Source organism: Solenopsis invicta, chromosome 5 (genome assembly GCF_016802725.1).
Source record: "Solenopsis invicta isolate M01_SB chromosome 5, UNIL_Sinv_3.0, whole genome shotgun sequence".
NCBI classification, from domain to species: Eukaryota; Metazoa; Arthropoda; class Insecta; order Hymenoptera; family Formicidae; genus Solenopsis; species Solenopsis invicta.
The window spans coordinates 10,437,946-10,453,342 of NC_052668.1; the positions used below are offsets into that span (position 1 = coordinate 10,437,946).

General features: G+C 34.4%; 2 protein-coding genes across 6 annotated transcripts in view; both read right to left on the minus strand.

Annotated features, from left to right (window-relative positions):
* Positions 1 to 15,397, minus strand: part of LOC105193253 (ATP-binding cassette sub-family G member 1) — a 106,817-nt gene that overhangs the window by 53,640 nt on the left and 37,780 nt on the right. The gene's annotated exons all lie outside the window — the stretch shown is intronic.
* On the minus strand, positions 5,860 to 11,229 carry LOC105204222. The gene is made up of 2 exons (XM_011173274.3): positions 7,484 to 11,229; positions 5,860 to 7,295 (listed from the first exon to the last, which is right to left on the minus strand). Exon 1 carries the CDS (start codon positions 10,945 to 10,947, stop codon positions 7,597 to 7,599), a length of 3,351 nt encoding a protein of 1,116 aa, XP_011171576.3. The 5' UTR covers positions 10,948 to 11,229; the 3' UTR covers positions 5,860 to 7,295; positions 7,484 to 7,596.

Sequence of the window (15,397 nt, forward strand, 5' to 3'; positions counted from 1 at the left end):
TGTCTAAGGCGGGGGGTGTTACGTCCTGTGGAGTAACAATTCTTTTCTTTCGAAATCGATGCAGCCAAGCAACCGAAAATTTCGAAAAGATGATCTACCTTAACCGCGCAGATACACTAAAGTCGAGTCAATACGGCTGGTCCATCCTTGACACGTGCCGATTTTGGCGGATGATTGACCCCATCGACACGAAACACTTGTCGTACAATTAAAAAGTAGCGCGCGGACGACAATAGGAAGCAGTACACCTGCGGATTAAAATCCCATAGAAATCATAGGCAGAATCAGGTATAAAAGGAAGGAGCTCCGGAGCCCGCGGGCACTTACTTATTTTCTTACAATCATTTACAGTCACTTACGGGCACATACCGCACCTTTTTTTCATTCTGATCAATCGCTCATTTTTCGCTTCGCGATTCACTCTAGTTCGATCCGGCGCACATTCCGTGACATTATATGTCCGAGTTTGTGACGTTCGGATTCGTATTCACCGTACTTAAATTCGACGCGGCATTGTGAGATCCGAACACTCTGAGTGCCAACCGTCGACCAACCGTCCGCCGTTGTAAGCTGAATCCGCTCTGCCAACCACTAAATCGTTCGCACCTTCAAACTTCACCCAACAGTAAGTCTCAGCCGTCCATTATTTTTATTTTTTTATTTTTACTCTTCATAAGACTACCTTCTCTCTCTCATAAGATATTTGTTTTGTTGATTTATATTTTTCAAAACATTCATATATTCAGTATTATTGCACTACCCTTCCTTTTCTCCCTCTATTACTCTCAGTCTCTTTATTTCCCGCAGGATACAGTCGAGCTCTTTCGATTGGGTCCGCGACTCTTTTATTTCCCGTAGGATACAATCGAGCTCTTTCGATTGGGTCCACGACTCTCTTTATTTCCCGCAGGATACAGTCGAGCTCTTTCGATTGGGTCCGCGACTCTCTTTATTTCCCGCAGGATACAGTCGAGCTCTTTCGATTGGGTCCGCGACTCCTTTTATTTCCCGTAGGATACAATCGAGCTCTTTCGATTGGGTCCGCGACTCTTTTTATTTCCCGTAGGATACAATCGAGCTCTTTCGATTGGGTCCACGACTCTCTTTATTTCCCGCAGGATACAGTCGAGCTCTTTCGATTGGGTCCGCGACTCTTTTATTTCCCGTAGGATACAATCGAGCTCTTTCGATTGGGTCCACGACTCTCTTTATTTCCCGCAGGATACAGTCGAGCTCTTTCGATTGGGTCCGCGACTCTTTTTATTTCCCGTAGGATACAATCGAGCTCTTTCGATTGGGTCCACGACTCTCTTTATTTCCCGCAGGATACAGTCGAGCTCTTTCGATTGGGTCCGCGACTCTTTTTATTTCCCGTAGGATACAATCGAGCTCTTTCGATTGGGTCCGCGACTCTTTTATTTCCCGTAGGATACAATCGAGCTCTTTCGATTGGGTCCGCGACTCTTTTTATTTCCCGTAGGATACAATCGAGCTCTTTCGATTGGGTCCACGACTCTCTTTATTTCCCGCAGGATACAGTCGAGCTCTTTCGATTGGGTCCGCGACTCTTTTATTTCCCGTAGGATACAATCGAGCTCTTTCGATTGGGTCCACGACTCTCTTTGTTTCCCGCAGGATACAGTCGAGCTCTTTCGATTGGGTCCGCGACTCTTTTTATTTCCCGTAGGATACAATCGAGCTCTTTAGATTGGGTCCACGACTCTCTTTATTCCCTGCTGGATACAATCGAACTCTCGTTCGATTGAATTCGCAGTTTTCTTTGCTTCCAGCGGAAACGAAGAATTCTGTTCCTTTTATTAATTCAAAACTTTTTTTTCTTTTGCTTTTCCTTTTTCTTCTTTCAAGAAGTTATAATATAAATTTTATTTCCCTTTATAAGAAAGAGAGAACGTAGCGTCAATTCTCAAATTCATTTTAGTGCGTAAGCGAGTCCCTGACCATAAAACTCGAAGAGCCATTAAGAACTGTCGGAATCGCCGAAATAAGAAGCTCCGGAGGCTTTGCGCATCGTTGTCGCTCTGCGGTAAATTACGCAAACAGCGAGCAAAAATTTCTGTTTTGCCTAACGCTCTAATTAATTTGAGTACTTCCGACGAACCGACCGACTCATCTCCGCCAGTCTCAAATCCGTCCCCTGAATCACACTCTTTTTCCCCCTGTCGTTATCCTTCCCCCTCTTACTCTCCTGGATCTCATGTAGAACCAGATTTTAAACAACCACCAGGGTCACCGTCTTCTACCTTCGATCCTTTTGCAGAACCCTTAGCCTCTCCTCGGGATTCAACCTTTTCTCCTACAGATTTTCCTCCTACACCTTCCTCCGATCTTTTTTATCGTAATTCCGATTCACCTGTTCGAAGACCTCCGGAAGATCCATATTCCCCCGCGCTAGAGTTTCCCCAAGAAAACCCGCATTCCGATTCATTATTTACTTCCGAACAGGTAGAGAATATAGTAAATGAAAATATCGAAGCGAATCGAAGAGTACTCAATGAATTTGAAGAAATCTTCGACTCGCTCCAAAGCCTACCTGGATAACTAAAAATTCCTTGATCATAAAATACACCTACACATGCACACTTATAACCAACTAGAATTTAAGTTATAATTACAATTTTTTTTGTTATTAAGAACATAAGATTTTTCTTCTTTTTATTACACATGTTTTCTACTGACAAAAATATTATTTGTACATTAATAATTATTATTTTAGTCATCACCTATCATTGTAATTGGTTATTTCTTTTATTATGTTAAAATAAATTGTAATTCTTAGTCTCAATCATTTTTCTTTACTTCAACCACCTCTAATTCCCGCTCCGATAAAATTGCACTTAGTCCGATCCCGCGTAAAAGCGATTCGATTCGTTTACGCAAAATAAGGACTACACGAATGCAAGAGTCTGAATGAGAGTCATAGGTCGTCATCCTCGACACCTGACCTACATTCTGACTCACCTGACGCATTCGACTCGTCGCACTCGCCCGGAGACATGTGTGCGAGAGATTAGGCTTGTTCCGTCCTTCCTACCTCGCTCGAATTATTTCTCTAAGTCTCTACCTGCCAACCGACCCGAGAGACTTATTTCGAGAATTCTGGACGTAACAACCATCTAGTGACAAAAAATTGCGGATATTTTTTATATGACCCAATATGCGTGTGTGTGTGTGTGTGTGTGTGTGTGTGTGTGTGTGTGTGTGTGTGTGTGTGTTAAAGCTATATATATATATATATATATATATGTATATATTTATTTATTTATTTATTTCGCTTCAAGCTTACATTTACTGAGAAGGGGACTTGGTTTACAAATTGTATCCTTAACCACTCATCCATTTACACTCTAATCTATTCTTATATTCTATACGCTTTATTCTGCGTTATCTTTTTCTTTAACTTTTACTATTTTACATTTCTATAATTTTATACTTTTACCTTTACATTTACGTTTACATTTGCGTTTACATTTATCCTTTCTTATCTTGTTACATTCTTTCTTTTTCTTTTTTACTTACTTACTTACTATCTATAATATGTTAATATCACTTCTCACAGCGTTCGTTTTTTTATATTACAACACAATACAAATACAATACAATATTTCCTTTAGCCTATTACTGCTTTTACTCCGCGTTTCTATCTACTGTACCTATCTATCATTTCTTTTCTCTCTCTCCCTCTTCTCTACTTTTTTCTTTTTTTTAGCTTTTTTTTCCTTTTCTTTCTAGTTTCTGAACTATTTTCCTTTTACACCTACCTAAATCTTCATTGCAGATATCCTCTAATTTCTTCTAATTCTACAAACCATTCACTAATTTCCTCGCATTTTTTCACATAATGCTCTAAACCATCTATTCCTTTATCACAGAATATGCTCATTGTCTTTCGTCTATCCAATATTTGTTCGTTTACTCTAAGTAAACTCCGCACCTTAATTTTATTATCGCTCTTACCTCATTTCCCATATTTGTGTTTGCAATATTCCTTTTCTTTAAATATTTAGGAATTCTATTTTTAACATTTATTTCCCTATACCTCTTATTGTATCTTGCTTGGGCTATCCTTCCATCCTTTTATTGCTCTGCACCTCTCTTTCTCTGTTTATCAATTCTGCTTTTAAATCATCTTCTCTTATTTCTCTTATCTCCCTAAAAGGCTCGGGAAAAGACTCGTTTATTTTTTCATTTTTCTGCGGATTTTTTTGTATTTTTAAGGGTAGAAATATTTATTGAAAAAATTCAAAAAGTGTTGTAATATGATAGTACCTCATTAGTATCAAAGTTACCCGTTTTACGATATAATTTCTTAACTCTAACTCGCCACACATATTTTCGAGTCAAAACCCAAGTAGCACATCGTTTCTAAAACGTTTTATAAACGTTTTTCCGGAACGTTTTATTACCGATTTTTAAAAATGTTTCTCGTGTTAAAATGTCCATCAAAAAAACGTTAACTGAAACGGTTTTTTTCCGATAAAATAACGTTTAAGAAACCATTATAGAAACGGTTTTTTTTACGGATAAAGAAATTTTAAAATTTCTACTCTTTTAGAAATTCTAATTAATTGTCAAAAAAAGTTTTCTTAATGTTAAATAAAATAAAAATGTTATTTAAAGTAAAAAAAGTTAAGAATCTTTTTCATGAATTTTTTTTGGAATTTCACAACCGGCCACCCATCCAAGTCGTAATCTTGCTGAACGTTGCTTGACCCGTAAGAATGCTGCGAACTGATGCCTGGTGACGATCTATGAACACTTTGTGTTAACACATGTACATCAAATCAATATATGTTATTGAAAAAATGAAACATATAATTAAAGCATATTATTTATATAAACAAATTTTTACAATTATGACTTGAATGAGTGACCGCTTGAAAATTTCTGAAAAAATTTCTTGAGAAAGATTTTCGATTTTTTTTACTTCAAAAAACATTTTTATTTTATCTAATGTTAAAAAAATGGTTTTATTACAATATTAAAATAAATATTTATAAATAAGTATTTGTTTTGTAAAAATGTTGAAGAAATTAAATATACCTGCAATTGAAAAATATTTACAATAGAATATTCTATTACTTTCAATTAAAAAACAAAAAATAATTAAATTTTATAAAACTATAATGAACTATAACTGATTATGTAATTTTTATACATAATATCATATTGGTTTCAAATACATTTTTTGAACGTATCCATAGTTTCATAACCGTAAAGAACCTTTGAAAAACGTTTAAACAGAAACATTTTTGAAATCATAGTTTAAGAAACGTATTTGTTACGTTTTACAGTTAAGAAGAAACATAAAAAATACGTTTCTTAAACTATTGTTTTATAAACGTTTCTGTTTAAACTTTTTTCAAAGGTTTTTCACGGTTATGAAACTATGGATACATTCGAAAAACATATTTGAAACCAATACGTGGGAAGTTTGCTATATTCCAATCCGTGAGACAGCTTGATTTTTCATCTTGTCACTTTCATTCTAATTAATATTTTAAAGCTTGTATTGTAAAAATTAAAAAATATATAATCAAAATATCATGCTCATAAGATAATAGCAGATCGAGAGAATGATTTGAAATAATTAAATTTATAACATTATATAGGAAAAAGTAAACTATGAAACACTTCAGAAGCTCATCGGATCAGGATATGGTGAACTAGAGTTAAAAATCTGTGTTAATGAAAAATAACTAGAAAATAATCAAATAATAAAGTCAATAACAAAGTTAGACTAATGTTGTTTCTGTCTTCAAGTTTCTGTCCTTAAAGTTTTTTCTTTCTATTTATAATAATATAAGCACGTGGGAAACAAAAAGCAAATCACAAAAAAACAACAGAATTAATATATTTATTAAATAAAATAAAACTTATGCTTCTTGATAATTGCTAATATTCAAAATTCTTCACAAAAGATTAACATAAATATTAACTTAAATTAGCCTTGAACTATTTGTTAGGATTACATTTGTCCTTACAAAAGGACAATTTATTGGAAAGTTTATTTGATAATTAGTCATTTTATTAAACCTCAAGTAATGTAATATTCCAAATATAAACATAAAAATTAGTTCAATATTAATTTCATCTCTTTTCACTAGTCCTATTTTAATGTCTTATTATACACTGTGAAATTAGATAGCATGTCATTTACACAGCAAAAACAGCATTTTTTCAGAAAAAAAAAATGGAATTTTTCTGGTTTTTTTCTGGAAAATTCCTTTTTTGCGAAAAAAATAAGAAGCGGTTTTTTTTAAACTATAAATAAGAGTGTTGATGAAACTTATCGTTAAACCTTTATATAAAAGACATGTGAAATAAGCAAAAAGAAAGACTTTTGCGCATCTCTTTGAGCTCATTCTAGTCCAGAAGGTAGCGACAGATTACGTGTCATTATTCCGCCAAGGCTGAAAATTTTTAATTTAATTATATTTGGTAATTGATTATTTAAACAGCAGTCTTCCACCTCAATGTTACAACGCGGCATTATGGGACGATTTGAAAACCCGCAAAAATTATGGAAAAAAAACTTATACCGCCAAGCGTAAAACTTTTTTCTCTAATTATTTATAATGTTAACATAAAAATAAAACTCGTCTTCCATGTAGCAAACACAACGTACCACGTCTTCCATCCATATAAACACCTCCAAAAAGGGATAAAATGGATTTATTGAAAAACTGAAACTTCGTTAGTGCATAGTTTATTTTATGTACAAATGAAAATTCATAGTCTTCCAAGTATCAGGTACAACAATAGTCGTCTTCCAAGCATGTAAAGGTACCGCGCGCCGACCTGGCGCTTAGGCGCGCGTACGGCCGCAGCATACTTACTCGCTTGGAAGACGAGTATTGTTGTACTTGATATTTGGAAGACTTTTATTTTCGTATTTCCCATTGAATAAATATTCATCTATAAAAATATATACTTTGGCGGTATCATATTTATGATGTTTTTTCTATAGATCTATTGAACATGAAAAGGAGATATATGAAAATTGTATATAAATTTGTGATTTATTTTCTTAGCTTTCTCAACTATGATTTTAATTTTAAATAAAAAAAAAAAATATTTTCGTCACACAATATTAAAAATCATTTTATTAATTGTTATATAAATAAAAGTTGTTCAATCATCCAAGGACAAAATCGATGAGGTATCAGTGTCGCATTCATCCATTTCATCACCGATATCATCGTCTGAAACGCGGTCATTGTCGGTGTCTTCATCGTCGTCATCTGAAGCTTGCTCTTCTCGCGTAACTGTTTCATCTAGAAACAGAAAAAAAAGATTGAAAAATCATAAAGTACGCATTTTATTGATATGTATGTATATATAAAATATTGTTTCGAAAATATCTATTTTATGGATTTTTTGTTCGTGCATAAAAAGTAATGAAGTTAAAATTTATAATTTGTAATTTAATAAAAAGAATAAAATATTCATTACAATTCGTTACCTTGATTTTTTTCTGCGTCAGGCTCTATACTTATTTCATCTACTGATCGAGGCAATTGATCTCCATCGAACCATTTGAAAGAGTATTTTCCATCTGATTTCTCCCAACCATAATCAAGTGGTGAAAATTCTGTTGGCTGTGGAAGATGGGCATTTCTCCAGAGATTTGCGATGTAAGAAGTGCGCTTTAGATGTTGTAGGAATTCTGATTTGCAGGGCGGTAGATCCATCAATATTCTTCATTTTGGAGCGAAAGATTGCGTCATTATCAGTAAATTTATAAGTTTTCATGAATACAAGTACTCGTGCTTCATTTAAATCATTACATGTCTTCAAACCATAAATACGACATACAAATTCTTCTAATATGGCGTAAACTTCTTCAGTATTACCATTTTTTATATCGCTAATTTTCTTGAAAGCATCTATGTATTTTTCTGAATTTTCAAACAATGTTAATGGACGCGTCTTTCCTTTACGGTAAAAAGATGGATTAAAGTCGCATCCTGTTAAAGCATGAAATGCAGGCAGAGCATTGCATAATTTTTCTCCTAAAGTTTCATGTAATTTCGAAACATTGATATATCTCTGAGCATTTCCGACGCCAACATGCATCCATAATTTCAATTTTTTTATAAAACACATGTTGCCTAGCATTATTACGAGGATATCCGTATCTGAACATCGTATGACTACATTAGCATCGAAATCAATTTTGCAGACATTATAAATTATTTTCGTGTCAGCTTCTTCGTGATCTGGGCAAGATAAATTATCATCAAGTGTCTTATTGACTTTTCCATCGTGTACTTCATACTTATAACAGTAATCAAAATTTAAATATATGGTTTTATTACCAATGAAAAGAGCCATGTAGCTATTTTCCCAATCAGTAATAAAAAAATTGACAAGCGCTTTCTTAAAATTAATGTTTTTCAATTCTACATTAAAATTTACTGGGCATCTTTGATCAGGTCCTTTGATGAGGAATACATAATCTTCTGTCGTACCTCGTAATAAATGCTCATTATCTTTAATTGATGGTGAAAAATACTGATCAAAATTAATAATGACAGTATGAGCATTAGACATGACACACATTTTCAGGAATTTTTGTGAAACGCCACCCAAATTTAATGGAATATCTCTCATTAAATGAAGTAAAAAGAAACCATCAAAAATAATTACATCAACATTTTGCGGGTGATCAGTACTGATTTTGTTCTCTAAAATCTTTAATAAAGCTGATTTATCAGTTTTACATATGGATCCATCAACGTGACACAATGAAAAAGGAACTGGTGTCAATGGAAACGATAACACTTTGGCAATATCCAATGTTTTTTGTAAAGAAATTCTAAAAAGTTGACCAAATAAATCACGGTGTATACTAACTTCAACGACTTTACTAGATACAGACACTTTCTTTTTTATTAAAGAACTAGCAAAATTCATAATTTTATTCTTCTTAATAACTTTCTCGAATCTTTCTTCACTTTCAGAACATTCTTTAATAAAGTCCTCTCTTTGATTATTGCCATTCTTCTCTATGTTTAGCAAAAAATCTGCTACATGTTCCTGTGCTGCTTGTCCTGTTGATATATTAAATAATAGATTCCTTTGCAAATCTGGTGCAAAAGGATTAATATTTTGCTGTATACTATTTATTAATTTTTTCAGGTGTGAAGAATTAATTTGAATACTACTTTTCTGGAGATCAGCTGTTACATCTTGACGTGTTCTTAAACCTGCTTTATCCATCACATGACTAATAATCGTGGTTCGAATACTATGACTTTTACACCAACGTTGTCTAGCCGATATTGAATTAGTAGTATTCACGATTCCCGTTAATTTATTAGCAGCATCGGCATTAATAGTCTGTTCGAGAGTCAAATCTACTGGCTGCCGAGAAAAAGGTTTCTTCGTTCGTTTGATGCCAAATGATCCTTTCTCTAATTGTACTCTCAGATCAGGATGCGTTTCATCAATTTTAATCAGATTGTCGTGGTATTTCACCAAGTACCGTGAGTAATTTTGCTGGTTGAATATGAAAAAAATATTTGCAATTTTTGGTAGAATAAATTTGAATAATTCGAAATCTCCCTTCCGGATGGACATATTCAATATAAAAAAATATTCAATAAGTTGAGCATACATCAAATAAAATTGTGGAGTTTTCCCATGTTCTCCTTGAAGTGTTTTTTGTTTATAATCATCATATTCATCGAATAAATTCTCCAATTCTCGGTTTTGCACAGTTGGTCTCTCTGATCGATGTTTAATAAAATCTTGCAAATATTTTTTTACTTGATCTGTAATCTCAATATTTTCCGAATCAGCAAAGCTCTCAAAATGCAGAATATTAATCGCTAAATAAATTATAGGGTGCAACCTTCTGCATCGATTGAAATGTTTTCCTTCAAGAAAGCCATTAATTGATCCACTAGCCAATAAATCTGAATTGATCATCACCGTACTGATTCCACAATTATTAATAAATTTGCCTATAGCTTTAAAATAAGCCATCATCACGTGAAACATGCCTACGTGTATGAATAAGTTATCAAATCGCGGTTTTTCTGTACGTTGAATTTGAAGAGCCACTTTAGCAATTGCAAGATCATACGTTACCTGCATATATATTTCACCACACTCATTTGCCACTCTTTGGCTCTGTTTCATGGTTTCTACAACGACTGAATTATTAGTTGGCGAATCATTAATTGTTGTTAAATAAGAAACTTGTTGCTCACGGGATTTATCATCAAAAATTAAACTATTATATCCCACCCACATTGGAATATCAGGTAATTTTAGTAAATGAGAAAATATCCACGTGAAATTAATTTTTTGAAACAACTGTAAATTATTAGGATCAATAAAGCGCTCCGGATGATCCAACGGTTGTAATATCTCTATTAACCTAGGCTTTTTAGCATAAGCTTCTAATTCGAATGTTACTTCATCAAAAGCTCGCCTGCGTTTCTTAGATTTTTCAGTTGAGAGCACTTCTTGAGAGTTATCTGGATTAATTTCAATTCTACCATCAATTGCTGGATCATATTTATTTTGAAAAATAATGCCAACTGTGTCGTGCAATGTACCTTTCCCACTTAGTGTATCAACAAATCTATCAAAATTATTAAACGCTAAGCCTGTACAAAAGTTTGTTGATTGCAAGGTATCTTCTGGACAAATGTCCGACTGATTAGTTGAAAAGTACGTTGCTTCCGTTTCTAGTTCTTCTAATACTGTGTAACTACAGCAATGGCCATATCTATTCAAAATATTTACAAGTTTTCTGCTATTAGTTAAGCTTTTCACTGTCATGCCTAGAGCAATTTGTTTCGATGGCTTTACTTTTCCATTTGTTACTGCATAAATCAAATCTGCTGATAAAGATTCGCTAAGTCTTTCAGTCTTAATATTACGTTTTCTGCGATAATTAAGTCCACATAACATTGTCTCAAAAAAATTTAAAATTGAATTTGGGATTTCGCATTCTCCTTTTATCAGATCTGTGCTTGTTAATTTATCTGGCAATTTTTTACGTTCAATTTTATAACATATTTTCCTAATTATAATAGCCGCTTTCTGTAAAATATCTTCTTCTTGTAGGGCAGTTACGAGGTGTGTTCAAAAAGTATCGCGAATTTTGTGTTTTTTCAAAAATTATTTATTTATTCATGAATATCTATTTTGTCCCCTTCAAAGTAATCCCCATGAGATATTATACACTTGTGCCAACGGTTTTTCCAATCTTCGAAGCACTTCAAAAAATCATTTTTTTTTATCTTGTTCAGCACCTCCTTCGATGCCGTCTTTATCTCGTCAAGCGTAGCGTAACGTCGTCCTTTCATGGGCCTCTTCAGTTTAGGGAACAAGAAAAAGTCACAGGGGGCCAGATCTGGGGAATACGGTGGCTGCGGCATCATTAGTGTGTTGTTTTTGGCCAAAAAGTCGCGCACAAGCAACGATGTGTGAGCAGGGGCGTTATCGTGGTGCAAAAGCCAATTTTTGTTCTTCCACAAATCCGGGCGTTTCTGGCGGATTGCTTCGCGCAAATTGCGCATAACTTGCAGGTAATATTCCTTATTGACCGTTCTACCCTGTGGCAAGAACTCATGATGCACCACGCCCCTGCAATCGAAGAAAACTGTCAGCAAAACTTTCACATTCGACCGAACTTGGCGCGCTTTTTTCGGTCTTGGTTCGTGCGGCAGCTTCCATTGAGATGATTGAGCTTTGGTTTCCACGTCATAACCATAAACCCACGATTCGTCACCAGTTATGACCCTCTGGAGCAAATTTGGGTCGTCGCGGACAGAGTCCAACATCTCATTAGCAATGTTCATGCGATGCTCTTTTTGGTCGCAATTGAGCAATTTTGGTACGAATTTCGCGGCGACCCGTCTCATGCCCAAATCATTGATAAAAATCGAATGGCACGAGCCAATCGATATGTTTAGGTCCTCAGCAACTTCTCTAACGGTGATTCGACGATTGGCCAATACCATTTTCTCCACTTCATTAATTTTTTCGTCTGTTGTTGAAGTGTTCGGGCGTCCGGCACGCTCTTTGTCGTTCACATCTTCTCGGCCTTCTGAGAACATTTTGTACCACCGATAAATGTTGCTTCGGTCCAAGGTAGCTTCTCCGTATGCCACAGTCAACATTCGGAATGCATCCGCGCACTTAATTTCGTTTTTCACACAAAATTTGATACAGGTTCTTTGATCCATTTTTTTGAATAGGTAAAAATCGAAGACGATCCAAAACACGTGCAAGCAAAGCAGCTGTCAACAATTAAGTGAACATTCAAAATGGCCGAGCTTGTCGGCATAAGTGAGAGACATGAGTACCAACATACGAGTAACGCCACAAAAAGATCGAAATTCGAATATACGTAACCCGCGAAAATTCAAAATTCGCGATACTTTTTGAACACACCTCGTATGTTAAATGATTTTCTAACATCCTGAAGATATACTTATTGTTAGATAAACTTAGGAGGTACTAAATATATATTATGAATATCTGAATGTCCGCTATTTATAGCCCTAGGATATCATAATTCAGATATCCTTAGGTTGTTTTTGGATAATCAAATTTTGGTTCTGATGATATCCTGGATGTCTTAAAATAATTTTTGGGACGTTCTATTTTGATGAATTTCTTAAAAATATTTGCATAAATATTATATTATATTATTACACCACATAATTTCAATGAGTAAAACAATAATTTTATAAACATTTTAAAAAACATTTTTCGCAAAAAAAAATCTCAGGAATTTTATCGTGAAAATTTCCAGCGGCCGTCTATTCAACTCGTGACCGCAAGATGCTTGACTTCTGTGACTGCAAACTGATTCCTCGTAATGAACTGTGAACTTTTTATACTAATACGTGTACATAACTGACGAATTAGGTGAATACATGTTATTAAAAAGATAAAACATGTAGAGGATGTTTTAGAAATAGTTGGTCAAACTTTAAAAGCATGTTCTATTCATTGTTCATTCATTGTAAGAATGAAAAAGTCATATAAACATAGGTTCGAAAATGCTTTCTTTCCAAGTTATAAACATTTTTTATTGACTTTACAGAAATTGCTGGAGATGATTTCCTTCCGAAATTTTCTTCTTGAACCAACTCCAAAATCATATTGTTGCTGCATGTAAAAAAATACGAAATACTCCGGGAATTTTTAAACGTTTTTGACAATCCATGCGATGTCAATGCGAAGCATGCATTGATGCGGAAGGAGATCATTTCCAGCAATTTCTGTAAAATCAAAAAATGTTTATAACTTGGAAAGAAAGCATTTCCAAAATCATATTTATATGACTTTCTTTTATCCTTACAATGAGTGAAATATGCTCTTAAAGTTTGACCAACTATTTCTAAAATACCCTGAATAATTAAAGCATCTTATTTATATATGTTAAATATATATAAAATGATAGTTTCTTTTACTTATTTTCGCAAATGCGGAATAGCATCTGGGATAACTTTTCTGTTATTTGTTTAAATAAGAATGCAACTAGAAAAATGTCAATATAATGCAATAATTAAATTAAATATAAAAAAATTTTTATTAAAAAGATTTAATTTAAAAAATGTTTAAAAAATTTAAAAAAACCATTTAAAAAATATTATTTGCGCATTGGGATGTAGATCGAGGTTTCTTTATCCATGCACTTACATAAGTATTGTACATGTGTTGAAAGATAAAACTACATTTGTATATTATATTAAGGAGTAACGGCGGTAACGCCACCCCTGAGGTTTGACAAATTGATTTTTTTGCTTAAATCATTAGTTTATACTTATAAAAATATAATGCAAGTAATATAGATAGAAATTTGAACTGTATTATAGTGTTTGAGCTGATTACATGAATCGTCTCTGTGCGACTACCGAGCAGCTGTAGGCGATTCGGAGCTTCTTCATGTTCCGTAGGTATATGGGTCTATTTACCAGGTGTATGCATAAGTTTTTTTCAGTTTCATTAAGAGATGGCGCCAGCGAAAAGTACGCAGCGTATTAATTTGACACATACGTCATTTTGTTTGTCTGACATAGAACTACAAACACACACAAGTTGAGTCCGCCAAAAACTAGCGTCTTTGTTTTATTATTCAGTGATCATGTTGAGTTTTGTGCCTGAAAAACAACATTTGCGGCACGCATTGCTTTTTTTATTTAATAAAAAAAAAAGGCTGTTGAAAGTCATTGTTTGTTGGTAGAAACATATGGTGAACACGCTCCATCGATTAGAACATGTGAGACATGGTTTCGACAATTTAAAAGTGGTGATTTCAATGTGAAAGACAGTGAGCGCTCTGATAGACCACAAAAATGCGAAGATAAGCAATTGCAGGAATTATTGGATGATGACCCAACTCAAACTCAACGGCAATTAGCAGAAACATTACATGTATCACAAGAAACAATTAGCAGACGTTTACGAGCAATGGGAAAAATCAATAAACTCGGTAAATGGGTTCCACACAATTTGAATGAACGTCAAATGGAAAATCGCAAAGTCACTTGTGAAATGCTGCTTCAACGCCACGAAAGGAAATCATTTTTGTATCGAATTGTGACGGGTGACGAAAAATGGATTTATTTTGAAAACCCGAAGCGGAAAAAATCGTGGCTTTCACCTGGCGAAGCCGGTCCATCAACACAAAGGCCAAATCGCTTCGGCAAGAAGACCATGCTCTGTGTCTGGTGGGACCAGAGCGGTATTGTGTATTATGAACTCTTGAAGCAAAACCGTTAATACACAACGCTATTGCCAACAAATGATTAATTTAAACCACGCATTAATCGAAAGATAACCGGAATGGGCCAGAAGACATGGCAAAGTGATTTTGTTACACGACACTGCGCCGTCTCACACAGCAAAACCAGTGAAAGACATCTTAAAATCTCTTGGATGGGACATCCTTCCGCACCCGCTGTACTCCCCAGACCTGGCGCCATCTGACTATCACCTCTTCGCATCAATGGGGCACGCGCTCGCAGAGCAGCACTTCAGCAATTTCGAGGAAGTTGGAAAATGGCTCGACAAATGGTTTGCCGCAAAAGACAAGCAGTTTTTCTGGCATGGTATTCATAAATTACCTGAAAGATGGGCGAAATGTGTAGAAGCCGATGGCCAATATTTTGAATAAAAAAATTAATTTCCCTTGAAAATTACGTGTTTTTTTTTACCAAAAAACCGGAAAAAACTTATGCGTACACTTGATATACATCGAAAATAAACCTTTGACTAACATAATATAGATGTTATTACTTGTACTAAATCGGTAAATAGTTTTGGAAGCATCGGTTTCTGTGTTTATGCGACGTCATTAGTTTTTCTGTGTTTACGCAACAAACTTGGCTATTATAATGATTGC

Coding starts and splice junctions, on each gene's coding strand:
- LOC105204222 (XM_011173274.3), bottom strand. CDS start 10,947: ATGTTATGTGGACTTAATTATCGCAGAAAACGTAATATTAAGACTGAA.